We start from the raw sequence: 24606 nt of genomic DNA, 5'->3' as shown, positions 1-24606 counted from the left end.
TTAAACTCTGATAGGTATTAAAAGTAAATTACACAATGGAAAAGTCTAATAAATAAACTGAAAGGTTTCTATTCTCTCAGGATTTCTTGAATTCCAAATGAGCTTCATTCGTTTTATAAGCAGGTCTCTTAAAACAAAAGATTTCCCCTAAATTCAAATATCTTACAATTTAGGATTAAAACCTATTCCTAAAAATGCAGCTGAAATCCATTTTTTCAAGCCATTTCTGTCCCTGCCCCCCAACAAAAGTATTTTTCTAAAAAATTTCAGCAATATTTCTCATCAAAACATTCCCCCCCAAGAATAGAACTATTTACCTACTTAATATAAGCTGGGGAAAGCTTAGACACCCCAATCCCACCTCATTATTCTAATAAACTTTAATAAAGAGAGTCACATTATTTTTTGCAATTAAAATGTAAAAAAAAATAAAAATAAAAATAACATCTTTAGTCCAGCCATGGGGAAGAAGCTCAAGCCTTCTAAGACGACTGAAGTCATTATGACATGATGATACTAACAGCATTTGAATGTCCACAGCAAGAATGAAAAGAACTCCAGGGTTTGTGTAACATTAACAAAGCTCTACATTATCACACTTGCCAAATACTAGGATCACACAGGCATATTGATTTTGAACATGAGGCACTGACTTCAGAATGAAAAAAATTTCACCGAAGAAAAGGCAATTCCACTGAAGCGGAAGCACTATATTTAGGAGGAGAGAATTTGATAAAGTCTGGAGTTTTAAAAATTAAGTCTGTGGGTTCTTTCACTTGAAAATGCTTCTTTTCAGGATATGATGAAATGTAAAAAGCTAGTTAAACTTAATGGTTACTCTTAACTGTTGAAATTAATATTATTTTTCTTTGCTGGTTTACTTTGGGGATGTTGTGTGAGAAATAGAGACTATCGAACTAGCTTTTTCCATTTTTATTATGAATTCCAGCCTTACAGAAGAGCAGAGCTGGAGCTGCATAATAGCACTGGGAGAGGTAGAAAGCACTGAGAAGCTTGGATTAAGGCAAGGCTGCACACTTGTCATCTTACCAAGTTGAAACTTAGGACCACAGTCCATCTAGACCATATTCAGAGAAAAAAAAGGAGACTTTTAAAACAATTTTCAATGTCTTGAAGGAAAAATAAATGAATCCACAGGCAACCTCTTCTCCTAATTGCAGAGTAGGGGTTTACCATAAACTTCTTGGCAACGAATTTCTAAGTGTGCAGCTACCTCTAATTCCACAAGATTGAAGTGTGTGGTACAGTGATGTTTCCTTAAATTGCAGAGGCACAAAGAATGGAAATTGCCCTGAACACTCACAAGTGAAAGGCCCAGTTCATTACAAATACAGCTGGAGTCAGTTGTCCGTGCAAAGTACATGTATATTAAAGGAATAACATACCCATTCCGAGAGGTCACTGAGCTAGCAAAATCAAAAACAAAAGTTAAGGGATATTTTAGTGGCTAATCTGAGGACTCCACTAACACTACCGAGAAAAAAACCGAATGAAAATATAGGCAGTGGATTTCCTACCTGGGGAGCATTTTATTTTAGCTAGAAGCTAGCAAGCGGTGGCTTTAGATACAAAAGTTTGTTTTTATATTTTTTCTCTCCAGTACATTGCTGATGTCATCAAGAAACTAGCAAGCAAGCAATATGCTATAGTCTAAATTTGTCTGTAGCACTTTTTCATAATTACATTTATGTAAGAAATTTCACCCAAAGGAAATGGTCAATACCTACATCAAGCAATCTGGGATTTCTTTTTCTTAGAAATACCATAAGCAATTGGATTTTTCTTATATCAAGAGGTGCTTTCTTACCACAAAGGACGGTCTTCCAGATGGCACATAAGATATTAACTAGATATCACGTTATCAAAAGACCAGTTCGACTATAAAATGAATTATTTGCGTACATTTTCATAAGTATCAGCTTATCAGAGAAACATTAAAATCCATTATACCAGCATAAAATTCTAAAGTCATAGCAATACATGAGAAAAAAAAACTGTAAGAGAGGAAAGAAGAGAAGAGACACATGTTTAATGACAGTTTGGTCTGTGAAAACAAACACAAAAACCTTAGTTTAGAAGCTTCTCATTATTATTTAATTTCTGAAAACAATGTCCAGCTCTTTGAAGAAAGAAATTCTGTCAGCACTACAGAATACATCCTGTATTCTTCCACGAGAAAATGTATAGGAGATTCATGTCTCAAAAAAAAAAAAATTAAAATTCCATAGTCATCACTTAGTGCTTTAGGGTTGCTATCTTAGATGGAGTTTGGAAAATTCTCTTTGTACACAGCAAGGCAGAAAGAGAATAAACACATTGATTCATTTTACCTAAAATCGTGGGAACCAGGGTCTCAGGAATAATGGCTATTACGAACAGGCTAACATTTCCACAGCTAATAAGTGATAGGCTATATAGTCCATGGGACACTCTAGAGGAAGTGAGGTGGTGATGCTTTTCCATTTTAACTGATACCTTACAACACGGATAGACAGGAGAAAGTACTTTTGCATGTAAGTGATGTGTCCTTTAGAGATGGTGAAACCAAAGCCCAGGGGGGAAGAGCTTTGCCTGTGGTCAAACTTCCAGGTGGTGGCAGTGCTAGGACTAAACCTAAACAACCTCCTGACTCCCAGTTTTGTCACCAGAACAGCCTGCCTTCCATGAGCAAATCTGCAAGGTGAACTCGAACACAGGACAGATTTTAAAGAGTAGTTTTTGACATATAAACCCCTAAGCATTTACATGTAAGAGCAATTTCACCAAATAGATCTGTTATAGTGTAAATACAAAAATATTACTTTTGTAGCAGGTATGAATGACCTGCCATAGATTAAAAAAAAAAAAAGATAAATGGCTAAAATCAGAATGCTATCTTTTTCCTTTTCAAAAGAAAAGGCAAGGTCAAGGCAACCAAGTTAAGAATTCAGTACCATGGTAGCCAACTCTCATGGACTAGGCAGTAGGCAGGGGTAATGTTCCCAGGATGAACAAACAATCTACTGGGCACTGGGGTGGGGAAGCCCTGTGCGGGGAACAAAGGAGGCGCTTGAAGAGCTAAATGCCATGGCTTTTTACCAACAAGCGCAAAAGAAGTTCAGACTTGAATGCCTAATGGGGCTATTTCAGTGCATCCTGGCTACCCTGGCATTTGGGCATAATTGAGCAGGTCCTGGGACTTAGATGACGAAAGACGGAGAAGTGACTGTGTACTACTTTTTCTCCAAAGGAAATTGTATGTCCTATTCTAAAGGTGTAATTGATGCCTACTGTTAGATTTGACTCATTCAATGACTTCTTTTTAAAAATGTAGTCTTTAAAAAAATGTCAATGGCGATGAGGTTTATTTAGAATCATGTACGTAGTTTCTCCATCAGTCTTGTTCCCTCCCCACATGCACACCGAAATAAATTATTTCTGATTCTTTTCTGACAACTACGAGCGGAAAGCAACAACCTCAGACAGGCTAAATCTGGATGATGGGGGTACTCCTTCTCTTCTATAACATAGAAATGACAGTGGGAGGTCAGGGCCCCAGGAATAAAGTAGGGATCTTATTAGCTTTCTGCATTCTGGATGAGTTTGCATAAAAGCTTTAAATCTGGGCACAGCCAGTTTCAAACTTTAGACGAGGCTTCTAATTCCCCTCATCATCATCTGTTTCGATTTGTTCATTACCTAACGATGTTAGGGTAGATGCGTCTTTAGCAAGTTCTTTAATGATGTCACTTTCTGTGACTAAAATTTCCGTGACTTGATAAGATGGATGAAAGTCCTGAACTTGGCTGCAAAGGAGGTATCTCATGACATGTCCTTTATGGACCTCTGCATAAATACAGCATAATGTAAGATTATGCCTCACTGGCCATTTACAAGGTCACATGATGCCAGGAGACAACCCCTAGCTTCTCAGAAGGCATGGCACATTGTCCTCAGGCGTGACAAATGTGCCATACCATATGTGTACATTACTCTAGCAACTGTGCTGGGCTTAGTATTCTCCATTCTCAAGCCAGACAAATGAAAGGAGCCCCAAACTCCTTTTAGGGTTACTGGGACTTTCACATAAACGTAAGGAATTAAAGAACCACCTCTCAGTGAGGATATCTGTGAGAAAGATTCTTGCAGAAATAATATCCTTTCAGGTCGCATTTCCCACTCAAGGTTAGAAGGCTGATTAGAATTCTAGATATTTAGCATGTAAAGTCAAGCATAATCTTATGGGTTCATGATGTTATGTGTTCTTATGTATTATATAAAATGTAACATAAATGTGGCAGCCATAACATTAATTATTTTTAGATGTATATTTCTTCTTTTTTTTTTTTGTGATAAGTCTGACAATGATCCAACCAACTTTTAGAGAAAGCCGGAGCCCTTATCAGAAAGAATGCAGCTGGTAGTCGTGTTAATCAAGGCCTTTCTTTTTTAAAAAGCATTATGCCAATTCATGTCAAAGTCCATTTGTAGTTACATAGCCTGAGATTTAACAAGCACCTGGTCATATAGAATGGAAATCTCCTTCCTTTGAGGCATTTGAATGTGCCTGACAGATTTGTGACAGGTGGAAGTAAACCAGAGGTGAAAAACGGAACCAATATTCATTTCCATACCCCAGGCACTAGTAGGTACTTACTTCACTTTCACTCAATTCTATGAGGTAGGCTGCATTTTGAAGACATGAAAAGTAAGGTGCGGAAAGGAGAAATAATTTGCCCCAGAGGTCACTTGGTTCAGTACAGCTTGGACTGAAAATAAATCTGCCAAACTCCAAAGACCTTTTGTCACTACAAATGCTACTTACTCTATGTTCAAAATCATTTCTATAAGAAAATGGGGATTGAGGGCTCAGAAGGAGATGGTGACGTCTCCTTTAGCCCCATGTCCTTTTTTTTTTTGGGTATTTGACATACTGTAGGTCCAATCAATCAAAAATGTGAAGATACTTTAATATTTGCAAGCAGGTATTTTACTTTAAACTGCAGCCATTTAATTGGCCACAGTGCCAAGCATCTATCTCTTGACAATTTTCCCCAGAATAAAATCAAATAAAATTTAAGCAGAAGTAAAGTGACCCGAGGATGCATTTAGCTAGGGTGGACTCTGAAGGGCACCAAACGTTTTCTACCCCCAAGTCCTCCACATCATTTATTCTTCTTTTCAACATAAAGCTGCGTCCCACGTGCTACTGGCTGTAGCTGAGGACATTTCAATAATAAACTCTGAGTTGTTGTTTTTTTTGTTGTTGTTTTTAGCAAGAGAAATTGCTGCAGAATTGTAAATCCTTACAAAAAGACTTTTGTACACTCATCACATGAATAAACAAACAAGTCATTTTTAAAAATGTTCAGTTGCCACACTGCAGTGAACAGACATACCACAGAAGGACCAATTTATGGCTAGAAGGAAAAATTACACTCTTCAAAGCATCCCCTTTGGTGGCAGTCATGATCATTAGTGAACATAATATCTATTAAAAAGCAGTAAATGCCTATTTTCAAACAGAATGGACTGGCATGCAAAGGAGGTGTCATCCCATTCAAACATCCCCAGGCTCCCCAGAGAATCATTATGGTCTGTCATTTTAACTCATTTCCTTTTTTATTTTTCCTTTTTCTTCCCTGCTGAATATTATCATCTAAAATAAAATTAAGTACTAATAGTAAATGTGCATAGCAATCACTTCAGAAAGGCAAAACAATCAGACTCAAGAGGTTATATAAAAATATTATTTTTCATAATAAAGATCGAGAACCCAGATGGAATTGTGAGAGAGTTTCAAGAGGATTATAGTAACTGAAGCTGCTGTTTGGGTAACTAATTAGTGGAGCCATCAATGAATAATAAAATCTTAATAATTTAAAAAGAGTATCCTGTCCAATCTGTACTCTAGCTCTCTTTTCGAGTCCCTTCTTCCTAGCTCTAAGATCTCTAGTTAAAAACAACAACAATAATAACAACAACAATAATAAATGTGCCAAGATGGGAAATAACTATTATGTCTCTCTTTTCTTTGGTAAAATAGCACAAAAAGGCAATACTATAAATTAAAGATGGTCCCTGAAATAAAGAACTATATTAAGTAAACTTGTGCTATAACATGGCTGGTAATTAAGGGAGGTTTTATTCATATGTTCCAAAACTAAGTATTCAATATTTTTACTATTTTGGTATTGGCATTCTATTTGTAATATGAATTTTTTTTTTTATGACAAACCAAGTTAAGGCTATTATTTAAGTTCTTGGCAACAAAGAAGAACAAGGATTATAACTAGAACTTTTGAATTTACTTTGTTATCTACAGAACTCTCCGAACCACTCAAGCTAAATGATAAAGAAAAGGAGTCCTTCGAAATGCACTTTTGGAACAAAACAGAATGCCCAAGAGATGATTCTCCAGTTAATATAGCTTCTATCTTTCCATTTTCAATCCTAGAGCCATAAGTAGGCAGGGTTTAGCTGATCTTGGTTGAAAGTAGTGATATTTCAAATTGACCAGGTCTCTCTAACTGAAGACATCTGTAAATGATGAGTTCTTAGACTTGGAAAAAGAGTGAGCAATTACATTTGTTCCAGTGAACTGGAAGCATTAGAGGGTATGTGCCTATGGAGGAATGCATGGGGTACTGAGGTCAATGCAAGGGGGAAATGAACATAGATTTCAGGGAACATCAAAAGAACAAAAGCTCGCCTGCGCTAATGCTCTAAGGAAGAGAACAAAACTATTCTCAGGTGGCTGACAAAAGCAATTTATTCTAAACCAAAAGAGTGAAGAATTACAAACATTGGTGTTAAGGACCCTAGAAAACTCATTAAATATCCTAATTTTATAGATGAGAACACACTAGCCTCAAGAGATTAGAAGACACATGAGATCGCATTAAGAGCTGGACGATGACCTAAATGTAAATATTGGTTCTCTTGAGCCCTATGGTCATCACCACTTCTACCATAAATGAGACGTTTATTATGCATGAGTTCATTAGAGTCAAGTAAGAATAATCTGTGCTAGGTATAGCAAATAGTTTCTATCTACATGCAGTTTACTCTGCAGTATAAAATGCAGAAAATTAAACTTGCAATTATAGTACAGAATAAGAACTATTTAGTGACTTTTGCTCAAGCAAGGTCACCCATCCCAGACTTGCAGGGTCAGCAAAGGTGTCTCAGTAGACCTAATATCTAAACTGGCTCCTTGAGGGAGTAGAGATTACCTAAGGGAAGAGAAGAGTAAAAAGCTGCTCTAAATAGAGGGACTAGCTGACACACATGATTGGGGCAAAAGGAAACTGTCATAGTTGAAGAAGAGAAAGGAATTCAGTGTGGTTGGAACACTGAGTGCCTGGGGGGACGTGGTGAGAGACGGGTGGGAAAAGCGAGAAAGGCTCACCAAATCCTGAAGGGCTTTATGTCTAGTCAAGGATTTGGAATTTTTCTCAAGGTAATGGATGATAAAGGATTTTGAAAAGGAAGTATAAAGACTGGAACTACATTTTAGAAAGAACACTATGACAGTGCTCTGAGTGGGAAAAAAATGGTGATGTGGGGTGGGTAAGTACAGAAGAAATCAAAGCTGTTAGTAGGCTACTGCAGTAACCCAGTAGAGGACAGTCATCTAATGCAGTATCTTAAAGGAGATGAAAGAGGCGATTGTATTTGAGAGATTCAGGCTATAGAATTAAAATACTTGATGATAAATGGATAAAATAGATGTGGGTTGTTAAGGAAAGAAAAAGTCAAACATTAGTTTGAAGTTTCTGGCCAAAGACCTTCTGACATGGGAGATATGACACATCATCCCTCAGTTAAATACTGAAGGACCATTTTACTGACAATAGAAATTCAAGACAGCTCTGTATTTGCTCCTTATGTGGAATTCTAGGAACATGTCAAAGAATCTGAATTTTACAGTAAATCCTTTCCAAACTGCTGTAACCTGGTTGTGCTCCATTGGGGAAATCATAAATCTCCAATGAGACTTTCTCAAGAAAAAAGAACCTGCCTAACAGGCCCCTGCATCTCAAGACCCTCTCAGCCTCTCCACATTTCCTGGTGGATTATGGGTGAGAGAAAGGGAATAGGTTTAGTAGCCTATGCCCTACTCAGGCAGCATTAATGGTGATCTCTTCTATTTTCTGGTGGAAGTTGGTTAATCCAAAGGAAGCAGATTTAGGGTTGCTAAATAAGAGGAATTAAACTCAGAGTGAAAGATTTCCTGTCTCTCTATGAATCATCTCAAGGACCCTAAGGTTTTCCAGTTCGAAGCTGGAGGAACAAAATGAAGTATGTACTTTATGGTGGTGGTTTGTCTCAATCCCCACCTAGGACATGATTCAGGTACTCACCCCTTCGCTGCCATTTTCACCTGTGTTGGCGAGCATTTCCTGTAGGGCTCTGACAGAGAGGGACTGTTCCAGCACAAAATTGCAGACGCAGAGATCTGGAGGAACATACTGTGGAAATAAAACCAGAATGAGGATACCTACTTAAACAGTTGGGGGTCAGTCACGCAATAATAACTCGAGGACAAAGAGCCTACAAATCAAAGTGACAATTGGATGAATGAATGGAATGAATAAGATTATAAAAGGTAGAGTTCTCTTATTCAAGTTAAGATGGGTTTCAAGCTGGATTCTAAAAGATGAGAAAAAAACCCCCAAGTTGCAAGGGAACAGTGACCACAATGTCAGGATCAATTGGCGTGAGTGCTAGTGGCACATATGGAGAACACACATATAGCTTTGCTGAAGAAAGAACAGGAAGGGTAGACTGATCTATACCAATGTCTGTGTGGGACCAAATGAAGAAAGCCACCGGGATTTCATCACCAATAATTAGAAAAAGGTCAATGGACAGACCAGAATGTGACTCTAGACAATAGTCACCAGAACAGAAAATCCATTTACTTGTTAACAAAAATGTGGATACCACAGCATAAAAAGAGGCAATAGAGGGGATTTAGAACTATATACAATTCTGAACAAAGAAATGTTCAGAACTATAAGAATCGATGACCCCTACAATAATCATTCTAATTTATTATGTGCTCAGGGAATATCATGATATCCATGCCCATTCTGGAACATTCATTAACAACAGTTAAAGACAGCCTCCTCTGCATATTGACTAGTAATAGCTAATGCTCTTTGAGGACTTCCTCTGCCAGTCACTGTTCTAAGTGCTTTGCATATTTTAATTTATTTAATCCTCACAACCTCCCTATAAGGGATAATTAATATTCCGGCCAAAGAAACTAAGACCCAGAGAAGTTAGTTCACCTGCCGAATGTCATGATTGAGTTTCAATTGTAGACAGTTTGTCTCCAAAGTCCATATACTTAAATCTACACTGGTTCTGCTGCTGATGAAATATTAAAGATATTTTCCACAATTAGAATATTTTTAATTAGCAAACATTTAAGTATTACATTTATGTAAAACACAGTGCTTGGTACTGAGAAAGACACAAAGACACACAAAAGAAAATCACTGTTCCCCAGGAGTTTACAATCCAGTTTCACCATACACTATTTTCTGTGGGAATACAGCTTGTAATCATCTTGCATACCAAGCCTTTGCTTCCTACGTGATACTGGCAGAACATTGATAACAGGAGAATAACAGGAATGAGGGACAGAAGCCAGCAACAGCTGTGTCTAACACTGAGCTAGGTAAAGCTGTTTCCATGGAGCTCCAATTTAAAAGCTAAAGCAAGCCTGCTACTAAGGCACAGATAACCTGACATAGACATTCTCGTTTTTAAAATACAGACGCTGGAATTGGCGATCTTGAAATTGGCTTTAATTTCCAAGCATTTGTATGTTCTTCATCCCCCTCTCCAACTTCCATACCCTGAAAAGTAAAATGATGTCCCACTTGCTAGACCTGCCTACTATTTCCCTTTATTAATGTTTTAAGACATCCCGGAAGCCAGGAATGGATAATCCTGTCCTGAAGGCTACTGGCTTACATTTTAAGTACCTTGCTACTTAAATAACTTTTCTATTCAGGGTCTCTAGAGTCAGAAATTCTAAAAACCTAGTCCTCCTAGAATTTTGGTATTACAGGAAATTGCCCAGTTCTCTTTATGAAAGTGATGTAACCAAGGAGAAACTGTAACACAAGGAGACAACAGCCTTTATTTTCCACATTTCTTGCTTTGTTTTCAAAGTCTGCAGGTAATTAACTCATCTGTACAGGACTTGACTGAGCAGACAGCTGGTGATGCAGAGCAGAGCTTCATATCCAGGAAGTGTTTTTAGGGCACATATAGCATCATTAAAAGTAGCATACAATAATACGATAAAGCATTTCCCTAAAGACCTTATGCCATAGACATATATCATCCAATTGTCTCCCAGAATATGTCACCTCAGAAGATTTTACAAAGGTGTTTTCCATTACTGCTTAGTCTACCTGGATCTCACATCACCAGAATAGGAAGCAAAAAAAGCCTGGGTCTGAGTGTTTCCTCTTCTTCCTCCACTTCACTAGAGCATGTGATTTAGAGATTTTCTATTCAGAAATATCTGCAGTTATGAGTTTAAAGAGTGCTTTTTGGCTAAGTGAATGATCTCAACGTTCATGCTCACTTTTTTTAAGAACCCTGTTTAGTCCATTCTCTTTACGACAGAAACTTTCACAGTTCCAAGTGCTTGAGATCCTGCCCTTATACAAGATTGTGTGATTCTAAGTCAGCTTTCTTTCCTCCCTGTGTCTGGTTTGCTTGGTCAAAAGACAGGCGCTCTCCCCCGACACTGCCCTCATCCACCCTGATGGAGAAACACTGACAACACGGACACCAGGCATGCTCCAATCCTATTTTTCTTTTCTCTCCAGATAGTAAAAGTCCCAATGTGGTTATGATTTAATTACTAGTATAAATGAGTACACTTAACCAGGGGGATAGTGAGCCCGAGGAGGAAGCATCTCACATGGGAGCACTGGTTTACATACTTTCCTTATAGTTTAGTTTTTCTACCTCTAGAGTGCGGTCTCTGCCTGGACTCTCTGTGCTTAGGGATAACGTCACATCACCCCAATAGCATGCAGAACTACATGTGGGCAGTGGCAAGGGAGGAAACAGGGTGACAAGAATAACTGGAGAAAAACAAAAAGCAACTAGCAACTTGTGACATTAATGGAGCGCAGAGCATGGAGCCATCTGACCTGCGACACCAGCTGCCATCCTTAATTAAACTCCACACCAACCTGAGCTGCCCACTCCACATTCCCCAAGAATGAGCAAAGGCCACTCCTCCATCAAAGCTAATTTGTTTGTAGTGTGAGTGTCCCCCAGGAGGCCAACTCATTGTCTCCTAGCTGCAGAGCCTGTGCCTCAGTCACTCTGCCTGGAAGGCATGGGGCATGTGTTTGATAATTCTCAGCACGGAGAGAAGGGCTCTGTTGACATCTGTTCTGAAATAGCTCCTCATCACTCTCCCCAGCCCTGTCCATAGCTTAGAGAAACACTACACTTCCAAATGTCCTACAGAAAACCTTGAAAATCCAGGGCCCTGGGCAGGCCAGGAATTAGGTATTCATTTAGCCTAACTATATAAAAAGTGGAAGGAAAGGCCTATGGAACCTCTGTGTTCCATAAATATACATAACCCCTTCCTCGCTGCAATGAAATTATTTTTCTGGGATTTACTAAATCCAAGATAGTGGGAATCTGATACTCCTATTACTAGATTCATTTAGCACTTTTCTACTAGCACCTCAGAATAAGCACTCAGTACAGTACTAATCAAGCCTTCAGGGAAAAGGAGAGTTAATTATAAGAAAGGGGACTGACATCTCTCTATTACACTGTCAATCACAGTCTGTTTTGGCTTATACGGTTCTTCATGCAGCGTAGTCTGTTTTACTAGACTGTGGGTATCTTGAAAAATCTATGTCTTAGTCTACTTTTGGTATCCCCAATACATAGAACAGCAAGTGCTAAACTCAAGTCTTCTTGAAATAATTCTCTGTGTCCCAGAAGACTATCCGAAAATATGTAGCTGATAGTGGCTGTGGTTGCAGGCAAACTGTACTGAGCACTCACTTGCCTGGCTGAGTCCCTTCCTCAAGTCTCCTGCTTATGATTCAAGAGACCTTTCTTTTCTCATTATCATGGGTCTCCTCCCACTTCTGTTAATTCACCTGGCTCTCACCCAACCATGCCTCAACGATACACCCTGTAAATGCATCAGTGGTTTTGAATTAAAAGCAATGCAGGGCTGTGTTCACTTCGGCAGCACATATACTAAAAGCAATATAGGGTACACTGGTTAAGAATGAACACTCTAACACAGGACTGCCCAAGCTTCTATCTGTTCAACTACTTATTAGCTAAATGATGTTAGGCATGTAACTTAGTTTCTCTTTGCCTCAGTTTCTTTATGTGTAAAATAAAGATTTAATAGTAGCTACTTCTTAGACTAAACTAAATTTTTATGTTTAAAGAGCTTAAAACAGAGTCTAGTACATAGTAAATACTCATAAATGTCAGCTTTTATCCTACACAGAGCAGTGAAATGAAAACGTCAATAACTCATTTAAATATTCACTTATAGTTCTAGTATTTTTCAAGTCCTTATTTTGTGTTTTTGGAAGTGTTTTTAGAGCACATATAGCATCATTAAAAGTAGCATACTGTAATGTGATAAAGCATTTCCCTAAAGACCGTATGCCATAGACATATATCATACAACTAAGGCAAAATCTCTGCCTTCAAGATTGTGTGGTCTAGTGGAGTGTTGAGGAAGCAAATGGACAATTTCAAAAGTATGATTCAAAACATACAGAGGTGAGTAAGAAGGCATGTAAAGAAGCACACAGAGTTGAACATGGCTGGGGTAGAGGGAGGGGGAAGGAAGCAAGCAGAAGGAGGTGAGAAGTGAGGCTGAGGAAGAAGTAGATGTTCGACTAAGAAGGGTCTTGAGTCCCCCTGTTGAGGAGCTTGGTCTTTATCTTCAGAGGAGTGGGACTCCATTAAAGGAAGTCATGCAGGACATGATACAACTAAATTTGCATCCTTGAAAGATCACTGCAGGTCCAATGTGAAAGGGGCTAAACCAAGGCAAAGAAACAGATCAGGTTATTGCAATACACTGGTTATGAGGTGATAATGGAAAAATTAAAGTAATGGCAGTGAAAATGAAGATAAGGGAATAAATTTGAAATATATTGAGAAGTTCGGAGATATAAGACCTGGTGATTAATTGGACATGAGAAATAACGAGGTAGGAGAGGAAGATGACCCGTGTTTCTGCTGGATGAGAAAGAGTGCAAAAAGGATAGCATTCATCAAAAATGAGCGGCACCAAGTGTCAGAAGGACCACAGAGACAGTAATTATGCTTGGCAAATTATCCACTGGATTCTCCCATTAGGGCCAACAGAATGATAATGAGAGAGCAGAGAAATCTCTGTGACTATGTATGGGTATCTCTGCAGATGTCAACAAGGTAGGCTCACTTGGGAGAAGAGACAGAATCTGAGAGAATGACACATTCTCCACAAAAGGAGAATTCCTGGAGACCTAGCTACCGACGTCAACCCAATTAACCTCACTTTTATTTCCCATGTCCATCAAGCAGTCAGACAGTATTTAGAGAGCATAACAATATGAGTTCAATATCATACTAGCTGCTGTGGGGAACAAAAGAGAAAAGTAAGACATATTTCCTATTCTTTAAGGGATTTTTAACCTATTTGAAGAAACAGACCTACTGCACAAGACTTTACAAAACAATGCAAAAGAATATATTCAGTGCTAAAGTGAGGGGTATGAGTTATACGTCCTGAAGGATCCAGAGCCCTCTCAATGCTGCTGTGATTAGGAGAGGCCAGACCAGGCTGGAGCTCAGCATGAAGAGGGTTTATGTGGGCAAGGAATTTCTGGCACAGAGCAAGAACTCAGATTTTTGTTTAATGAATGAACAAGATAGAAGAGTTATCCTTTCCATTTTCTTGTGTGTAGTCTTCCCTCTTATTTAAAAATCCATTCGTTTAAGCATCATTTTAAAGCTATGGGCTTTATAGAACCTCTTTCCTTACTTTCTTTTGCTTTTTCACCCAACTCCCCAAAGACAAAGGTCAAGTATTGGGAGTACTATGAATCAGTAAAGAGAGTGAGCAAAGGAAAGAGAAAGTAGTGGATCACTCCTGCTTACCAATTTTTCTACCTATATCTCCCACTCCAGTCCCAGGACTGAGCAGGCAGATTAATGCCATTGATGCTGTATCATACTTATGGGCCGATGGGTTTACATGGACTCAGCCCTACTGCCATGATAAACTGCAGTGTCCTATCTGCAAGGTGAAGTAATTTCCAATGTTAATCATCTGGAGAGAAGGAGTGACTGTAAGAACAGAGGCCAGAACTAACGAAGCAGAGCTGAGGTAGCTGAGAAAAGCAAATCTCACATCCTTGGATCCACGTTATGGAGATTCGACATAGCCCCTGGGGTGTTCTTGGGCAGTAGATGTTACAGAGCACCTAACTAGTGATAGGTCTGAAGTTAGGAAGTAAGGAATTTGGGTAGGTCATTCTTTCCTCTTGAGTTCAATGTAAACAGGAACAGGAACAGTGAGCATGTTAATTATGTAAGAATCAGAAAATTTAAGCCAGAATGTTGGAACATATTGGCCTTCCCTGTTTACTTTTCTGGTGTTATTCCTTAGCATTTAATTTAAAAAATATATTTTTTGGAAGTTCTAGCCTGTTTTGGTTGGATTAAAGTGAGGAAAAAATTTTGGTCTACAGGTAAGCCAAAACGTTAAAGAGAGCAAAGAGCTCCCCAAGGCCAACAAGATAACAGGGGTCATCAAAGAGGAGAACTACAAGACAGCAGCAAAACTCAGGGGGCAAAGCTAGGGGTCCTTGACCAGCCAGCTCTCTCCAACAGGACACTTCTATTCAGGGATAAGCCCTGAAACTTCTATTAAGTTTTATTAAGGAAGACAGTATTCAACTGTCCTGCCTCCATACTCTATTCATGCTGCTGAGACTGCCTAGTCTGGGAATGAATATGGCTGGTGTTCATTCTCACGGCTCTAGATTACAAGTTGGGTGTAAAAAGGGAGTCTATTTCTCCAAGGACACTATGGCTGCTGGTAACAGGCAGAGCTGGACTCAGTCTCGAGCAGCCTAGTATCTACATGCATTGTGTTTGTTCTGTTTCACTACACTACTCCAACAGGGCTGATAACCATCTCCCTATGATGATTCAATGTAGTCCCCCTCAAACTAGGGATGAGAAGATTTCCCAAGCCCTTTGGGGCAGAAAATCATTCTCTCCTCTAGAAAATGTTCCAGATCAACCAGGTCCTCTTAGGTACAGTGTGGTGTTGGCTAAGATCCACTTCTCATGGGATGGAATCAGGAGAGCCAAGATGGCACATGTAATTTACATTTCAGGAGCTTTAAGACATTATCTCATCCACCTACAGCAGACATGAGCTCATTTACAAACTTGCTATCTATGATTGATAATAATTATTTGTATTGTATTTAGACTTCAAAGACTGAGCAAGTCATTAACCAAATCCTATCCCAACCTGGTTTTATTTAAATATTTACACAGTTAAATGTTTTTTAAAGCTACCATTGTTGCCTCTGCTAACTTGTTGCTAGATTATAATAAAGAAAGTTATTAGTGAATGTTTAAATCTGAAGTTGTTGCCCAATTTCCAAATTTCTACGAAAACAGATGATGGCTTTACAACCATTTTAGAGGTGGGTCAACTGAGATACGAAGGGAGTTGGTAAAACTTATATGGGCAAGTGGAGAAACTAGAATTCATGTATATATTTTAAATGTATCTGTTTACTTATCTATATAATTGTACCAGGTATTACGCTAAATGCTTTATAAATATTATCTCCTTTAACCCTTACCTCAACCCTCTTAGGGAAGAGATTATAGTCATTCTATAGATGAGAAAACAGACTCAGAAAGGTTGAAACACTTCTCTACAATCATATGCTGCAAAGAGCATTTAAAGAGAGCAAGCTCGAATTTGAATTTCAAACTCGAGTCTTTCTGACTCATACTGTGTCAACATCCCTAAAGAGAAGTTTTCTATCCCTGTACCAAGGCTGCAGAATTCTAATCCCACTAGGTGTCTTCCTCTCCCAACTCTTTAATAAAAACTCAAGGACTTTATATTAGGTACTTGAGTATTTCAGAAAGGGTTCTCTATTTTAGAGTGGTTACAGGAAATATAAAGACTGCAGACTGAAGTCAGAGGGACTGTCAGGGCTCAAGAGCTTTATAAAAATTGAGATTTATAACAGCTGAGATCACTTCTATCATTTCACAAACTTCTAAAATCTGAGATTAACTTACTATGCAAGCTTTCTCTTCCAAAAGGCAATTCAACTCTGGACATAATGGGGCAAGTTTCCATATGTAGATTTTAAACATGTGTATATCCACATTTTAAACATTTTGAAGGAAATGACTTTGCCTATCTGTGTTAAGGGCTATTATTATGGAACATGGTTAAATTGTATACAGCCTTGACTCAGATTTTTTATTTTCTAATATTTTGCTATGGTAAAGGATAGAGAGGGTCTTTCTGAAAATATATACAAAAACTATTCAAAACAGTTGAGTTCCAATTTTTGCTTGGACTTTGCTAACAAAAGCCATTATGCGTAAACAGTAAGGTACACAAATTTAAACTTATAGTTGGAAAACATACTTTTTTGGAAGGAGAGGAAGATGCCAATATCTTTTAAAAGAATGAAGTCAAGAAGGTCTCTTCTGATGCCCAAGGAATCAACCACAGGAATGTGACACTCAGCATCAAGCAGTCTCTAGGTGGTTCTTCATTCTAGAATGAGTGAGCTACCTTGGGAGAACCTACAGCTGTGAAAAATCACTGTCACAGTGCAAGACTTACTAAGCAGAAATACTCAAAACCATGAACAGAGCAATTATGGGGTCTGATGCCATGCTGGCCTGAGGTTTACTCTAAGACAAGAGCCAGCATTCAGAAGGAAAGGGATGAAAGGAGTTGATTATGCACAAGGAAAATGTAGAAGGTTATCAAGTTATAGAAAGGTGTTGATATTTTAAAAAATAAAATAAAATGCTTCTACTAGGGAAGTAACTATCTACTAAAGAACATTTGCTGAAACCTTTTTTATATAAGGGAGGTACAAATGCCACCTAGAAGCAGGAAATCCAAATTGCGGGACAAACATCCTTTGATAAAAGTCTTGCTGAGAAATGCCAACCCAAAGTGATAAAGAACTAAAACACCTACAATCACTGTTTCTTTGTCCCACCCCTAAATGCCTAGACATTGGCTGTTTGACACCGATCAACAGATCCATTACAATCTAGCCTCTCCTAGGGAGAATGTTTATTAATTCAAGTGAGAGCAACATTTGCAACATTAATTATCCTTTTAATGAATTTTAGAGATTACTCACAAGAGGTAATATGAATATAAGCTTGTTCTGGAAGCATTAATGCAGAAACGTGGTAGGCCCAAGAATCTCCTGGGTGAGACTGCTAACATTTCAAATTTCTGGGACCCTTTTCCACATGAGTACTTAAAAAGAATGTTCCAGGTGATTCTAAACAGGATGTCTCTGACCCCCTCTTTGAGACACATTGCAGAGCAACTGGATCAAACAAACATGGAAAATCAGGAGAGTAACGAATTCCTACTTAGATCTTTTGTTAAAGAGTTCATCAAAATATATTTAAGAACATCTTCCAAACGAGTAACTCAATAATTTGAAATGCACATGATTGTTATTTTTATGATCTTGCCTGATATAACCCCAATCAAAAATAATGCTGAGGTGTCCTGGACACCTATTTGCCACACATCAGTTATTTCCGGCAAATTAAAAATGTTACCAACAGCCTGGCAAAAATTAGTGTTATGAAGTTTGTGTTCTTTAAAATAAAGAAGAAGGGGCAGCCAAAAAATCAGTGACAAAATGTTGGGCAGCTGGCTTGTCAAACTGCCTGCTGGGAAAAAGCATAACTGATAGGTTGGATGGTTGATTTGGTTCTTGATTGAGCCAAGCTTTTGTCCCTGCCTGGCATGGTCAGCAAAGGTGCAAAAAGGTAGAAACTTGGAACACTTGCACCTGGAAAAACAAGCTGTATGAAGGGCCAGAAAATAATATCTACCATTTATAGGCAGAAAAAACTGAAACAATGACTCTTTTTATGATCCTAAAAATATGGCCATAAATAAAACTCTAGCTTAATGAGCAGCACAGGTAATACAACAAGCTCAGTGGATAATGGGACGCCCAAAATTCCCAAATTTCAATGGGAGCTGCCATGAGAAACTATAAAGTTGTTATTCTTGAAGAGCTTGTATGTCAGAAAAAATAGCAGAGATCAGGAAAGAGGAAAGGCGATGAAACCGACATGCACGTTCCATGTTCCATCCATAGGTTGGGATACAGCATGAGCCAGAGGAACAGTGCAGGGTACAGGATGGTGGAGATAGAAGGAGGTATGATGCAGAGACATCAAGAGATGTGGTAAAAGCTAAAGCTGAGTGGGCTGGTAGGAAAGTCTAGTGTCAACATAATGTTTATGTTTTAGTCTTGAGCTTGGTTTATTTCAGTTTTGGTTGAAGGAACACTGACCCGCATGTACCTCCCATATATTCCGTTCTATTTCACTTACTCTCTTTTCTCTTTTCGCTGATGATGTGGTTGTTAGAAAATTTAGAAACCATGGTGAGGCTCTTCTGTATTACCAAGGCAGTTGTACCCAGCAGCTGCAGGATGAGAGAATGTGGGACTCTTGGCCTTTTCATTGCATAACAGGAAGGGGAAGATTGAGGAAAGCATTATTAGGCACCCACGAGAGCTAAGAAAATGCCAAGCTGGAACTGAAGGCTGACAGAGAGAAGAGAGACACTGAGTGCCCAAAGGCAGAGCCATCCCTTTAGGTGCAACTGTCATCATAACACTTATTTGGAAAAATCTCCAGTGGACTGGGTCCTCCTTGACCTAGCACCAGTTCTATGAGGCTCAGGAACTCAGGATTTGAAGTGGGCACAAAGCTCAGAGCGACAAAGGGCAAAGGCAATAGCTTGGCTTCCCAAAGCTTTGAGTTTCTTCCCAATGCCTCCTTCCTACTCTCACACTGAATCAAAATACTATTGTGGAAATGCATTTTTATTTTTTTGCCCCCTATATGGAATTTTTGCTTTGACAGAAATAAGCATATCACTATAAACTAAATTCTGGATTTTAAAAAGGTTTGGCAGGAATATATGAATAGATGTTCATAAAATTTGCATTTTAAAAGTCTTCGTGGAAATAAATCACATTTACAAGTATTTGTCTCCAAAATGGAAAAAATCCTCCTATAGCCTCATAGAGAACTAGACCCTATCCCCTCCAACCGCCTCAGCATTTGAGCTAAACTCCTACCACTAGATGTTTACATTTGCAAGGATTAATACTACGTGCAAGGATTAGTATTACACGTCCCCATTTGCAAGGAGGCCTGTAGTTATTATTGCAGAGATTTTAAATATGTACTTAAAGCGGAGACTTAGCATTTCCAGTCAGGAGCTAGGTGAGTCAAAAACATTTACTTAGTAATAAGCACTGCTTCGGTGAAGTGATCATAGAGAGACCTACCACCTCCTGAGGGTAAGTGTCCTCAACAGCATCACCCTTACCAGGAAACATTCTAACTATGCAGGATGACCAATTATTAAAATGCTCGCTGACCTGTGGAGATCTGCTGGATTCCATTCTCTTCAAACCTTCCCCCTCATTTAAGGCATAAACCATTTCCGATCAACACAAGGAAAACATCAGGAGACTCAGTCTCTTCTACTTGAACTCAGCTCCTCACTCAGCATCTAGTGAAGCTAGCCAGGAAACACCATGACAAATACTGCCTCTGCCCAACCATTCAAGTTCACATGAGCAGGCCTTCACTTGAGCTCCTTTTCTCAGCTCTGCTACGGAACCCAGGTTACTAGGGCTCCTCATCACAATGAGGACAGAAAATAGTGTTGTGGGACAGATTATGACCTTTTCTTTCTCTTCCACTCCTGGATTACCAGGAGTTACCTCCACTACATAACGGCTAAGTTAATGAGACACCATGAGAAAGAATGAACACATCGATAGAAACCGAGGGAGCAATGACACACCTCAAAAAGGAAAGTCCTTGCTTGTAGCAAAGTCTGTTAGATTCTACGAAGACAAATGCTTCAAATTAGCCAGTTGCTCTCCAGTGGCATTTGTCCTTATGTTCTCAGTGAACAGGATGGAGATGAAAGCTATGTTTGGCTTCCCATTAAATTTTGGGAAAGAAGCAAGTTCATTTATTACTATAGCAATTGAAAACTTTCCATGGCAAGCTGTATGAAGTCAAAGCCGTAGCTTTGTTTCATTTTGTGATAACTTCTGCACATCTAAGCTGGCTAGCTACTTTGTCATTACTTAGTCAAACAAGGAAACAGGTGTGTAAGGCCAATGACTAGAAATTCAGCCCTGCCACAATTTCTGCAAGTGTGGTCTGAGGACCAGCTGCATAAGAATCAAGGAGGAGTTTGTTTCAAAAAATGAAAGCAGATTTCTTGGGCTCCGCCCAAGACAAAGATGAGGACTGAAGGATATGCTCACTCAAGTTTGAGAACCACTGTCCTTCTGGGTGAGCTCATTGCCTTTCCTCTCGCTCCCCTCCCCATGCTGGCCAGGCTTTTCTTTAAAGATAAAGCATTCTTGTCATAATTTACCTGGGAAATCAGAGAGTGAGCAAAACCACAGTGCTCAGTTTTCAACTTGACAGGTGATCAGAAGAGGTTTTGGAAACTTTTTCATGAACAGCAAAATGTTCTCATTTTTCTTGGCTATATTTTTCACACAAAAAAAGTAATACTCTTTAGCTGTTTACCAGAGGTTTTGCTGAAGAATAATAATAGGCCTTCTGTGTTCACTGAGTCTCAGAGCTTGAATTAAATTCTGAAAACTCTCCTTATCGTTAGGTAAGAGAGGTGAAGGTATCTGAACCTAGATTCCAGAGCTTATCAGGGTAATAATTCAAATCTCAAATCTTAAGTGACTGCTCTTGGGATGGAAGAGGCGGGGTAGAGATCAATTATTCCACCCTCTGTGTTCTGAGGCAGTAGGGCTCCTGAACCACCTGAACACATGACAATCTGTTCTATTTTGAAGTAGAAATATGTTGAGATGCACAGTGAAGTGCTAAAGTAGGACTTGAGGCAAATATCCTTGATGAAAGTGCTCCAATAAGAATGGGCTATTAGGTCAGGGTTTTTTTTTTGTTGTTTTTAATTTTCTCAACTGCTCCATAGCTAAAGAACAGCTTTATGAGAGACATCTTTCTTGTACTAGTTGTCCTCATCTTCTGAAGGCTTTGAATAAAGCTAAGCTGAATTTAAGTGGAATGGAAGTAAGATGATTTGAAAATATCATAAAAGACAAAGCAGCTAAATCCTGCATCAGGAATGCTTTGTCATCATTCTCTGAAATAGTTTGGATGTGAAAAACAAATTAGTCTTCCTTAGTATTTTGAATTATTTAAAATCACCTATTTGCTACATGTCAACAAATTAAGAGCAGACAAGAAATTGTTTATGAATGCTTCATAAATTGTTTCAGTTCATCTAGTTTGTTCAGGTTACTACTTAAAAAGAATAAAATAATTGAATGGGCTACTGAAAATGAGAAATAAAGTTGTCAACTTAAATGTCTGAAAATCTTAACTTTTAAAAAAAATTGTAAGCATCTCCTTTACAAAACTATCCTCATGTGGCAGACAGGCAACTCAGCCTTGAGAGGTAATTTAGCATAACATTTTACAGCATGTAGGAGGGAGAACAAAACCAGATCTCTTAAATTCCTATCCAGTGTTCTTTGTAAATAATAGTTTGATCTGTGAATTGCGACTATTTACATAACTTCAAAAGATCACATAGAAGGTCATAACCGTGACTTAAGTTTCATACCCAGGTTTTAAAATACCTGTGAGGAATGAAAATGACACATGTGACATGGCTTAGGTTAAGTTCAAACACAAAGGCAATGCAGCATTTCTCTTCCATGGAAAAGCAGCAACTGGAAAAGAGATGTTCTCCTAATCACAGGGGAAAAAAAAGGGCAAGTCTTTGTGATCTAATTAGTAAGTTCAGGAGTTGGCGGAGGAAGAAAAAACTCTGCTAATCGAGACCAAAATAGCAGCTATTAGGTCTGAAGAGCAAAGTACTAAGCAGTGCAGAGGTGCGGGGGTATGAATAATACCTACTCATAATTCACCTGGGGCCATTTGCCTGCTGTGAATAAGTAAATGACAAATGAACAGCAGAGCGATGGTGCCACTTTACACACTGAATATACTCTTTGTGAAGATTCCCACCACTAAGGTACAGACTGTCTTTAAATTAAAAGAGGGGACTGGTATTACCTCAAGCAGAGAAGTTATCATGACAGTATTAATAATTCAAACAGGAAGGAGGACAATACAGATGAGGAGAAATCTCGGGGTTAAAAGGCTGGACTTTATTTTTTCTTTTTAACTAGGTCCTGGGATCCAGCAAATGACAAATGCATTAATAAACTTGACTTATGTTGCGCTTGACTTTTTAAAGTCTATTTCTTTGGGTATCTGCTTCCCTTCTTGTCTCTTGACTGTTAAAAACAACAGAGCATGAGGCTCAATGTGGACATAGAAATGGGAATAAAACTTCTGGGAAGAAAATAGTTTAGTTGCTAATTGGGAAGAAATGGAATGTAGAGCTATGTTTTTCAGAATCTGAGAAGAGTTAGGATTATATTCTAACCCTTCAGCTTGATGAATTCACATACAGACCAACATGAGGTGAGCCTTTTTGTTATGTTTGCACAAAACAATAATAGTTCCGGGCCCAATTTCAACAATAACTCAATGTAAAGTAGCTGCTCAATGTGGAGAGTCTACTCCCAGGACACCACCAGGACAACCCACCATGCAGGCAGGACACCCCCAGCCACCTCTGCTCACCCCCATGTGTCGGTCAGCAAAGCTTGAACTTGCAAACAGATACTCTGGAAGCTAAGAGAAAAAGAATGTCTGGTTCCACAGAATGACTGCCCAGCCTCCACTTCCTGTATGCCACTGCATGGCCACCATCCTCCAGAAGTCTGTGTGACTAAATCTACAAATGCTGGTACCTTTGTTTTCTTTAAACAACTGACAGCATGTAAATTCTCTGCTGTATTATTTTTCCTCTTTTGTATTCTTGTTTCCTTAATGCTCTCACCCTCCAGCCTCCTGACTCACTCTCCTCCCCCTTCCAAATCTGCTGGAACACCTACTCCACGATCAACACATTCCATCATCCACCCCCTGCCTTCTCTCTGAAAACCGCCTGAACAGATAAAACCAAGCTCCTCCCCCAAAAACCCCACTTTCCTTGGGGAATCTCCCAACTACAGGATGCTCATTCTCTCATACCTTAAGTAACTCAGGATTAGGAGATGGGGTCTGTGTCGTTCCTCTGCCCAGGACTATTTCTAGATCATTTCTCTTCCACAAGTTAACTAAATTTCCTCTAAGTTTCCTACACCTGGCAACATCGCCTTCCACTCCCCCTCTTTTTGCTGTTTATTTCCATGACCTACCCGTTGTCATTGGCTCCTTTTCATTCTTGCTCCTGGGGATTTAAACATTCACATCATTATTTGAATTATGCCCCTCCAATATATGTTGAAATCCTAAACCCAATAACTATGAATATGACCTATTTAGAAATAGGGTCTTTACAGATGTAATCAAGTTAAAATGAGGTTGTTAGGGTGGAGCCTAATCTAATATGACTGATGTCCTTAAAAGAGGAAACCACCATGTGAAGACAGACACACAGAGAAAAAAGCCATGTAAAGATGGAGACAGAGATTGGGGTTATGCATAATGCCACACCAAAGAACACCTTAGACCACCAGAAACCAGAATGAATGGACAAGGAGAGATCCTTCCATAGAGGCTTCAGAAGGAGCATGGCTCTGCCAGCACCTTGATTTCAGGTTCTATCCTGCAGAACTGTGTTCAGGTTCTATCCTGCAGAGAATAAATTTCTGTTGTGTTAAGCTACCTAGTTTGTGGGAATTTGTTACAGGAGCCCCAGGAAAGTAATGTGCTATATGAATCATCTATCACATATGATGGCCTCTCAGTTATTTTGCTGCCTCTTTATCAATGATATTCTACCCTCCAGTTCAGTCACTCTTTCATGGTCATACACTTGAAGCCTATTCTTAGCCAAAATGCTCTACTTTGAAACCTCTTACTGACATACTCCACTGTCTATCTGTCCACTCATCTTCTAGCTTGCTCGCTTGTTCACTCAACTACTCTCATCAGTATTGATATTTCATACCTTTTCACTGCCAGTCCCCTTCTATATTTAGTTCTCTCCCCATTCAGCTTAAATTCCAAGATTTCATGGCCTAATCTCCTAAACTCTCTTGCCCCTTTGTTGTTTATCACGTTCACCTGGGAACACTTTAACCCTGGCTGAATTTTACTGTCCATTTTCTTCATGCCTGTGGTGGGACTGCTGAGGGCTGCTGCAGAAAATGGCCAACT

General features: G+C 39.0%; 1 protein-coding gene across 1 annotated transcript in view; it reads right to left on the bottom strand.

The window, feature by feature from the left end:
- RYR3 (ryanodine receptor 3) overlaps positions 1–24606 on the bottom strand; it is a 331058-nt gene that overhangs the window by 293339 nt on the left and 13113 nt on the right. Inside the window, exon 3 of the mRNA XM_015595855.2 lies at positions 8367–8474. Within this exon, the coding sequence (XP_015451341.1) occupies positions 8367–8474 (108 nt within the window). The remainder of the gene's footprint in view (positions 1–8366; positions 8475–24606) is intronic.

Source organism: Pteropus alecto, unplaced genomic scaffold, assembly GCF_000325575.1.
Source record: "Pteropus alecto unplaced genomic scaffold, ASM32557v1 scaffold86, whole genome shotgun sequence".
NCBI classification, from domain to species: Eukaryota; Metazoa; Chordata; class Mammalia; order Chiroptera; family Pteropodidae; genus Pteropus; species Pteropus alecto.
The sequence above is the reverse complement of the archived record's forward strand: the minus strand, read 5'-3'. Positions and strand labels throughout refer to the sequence as shown.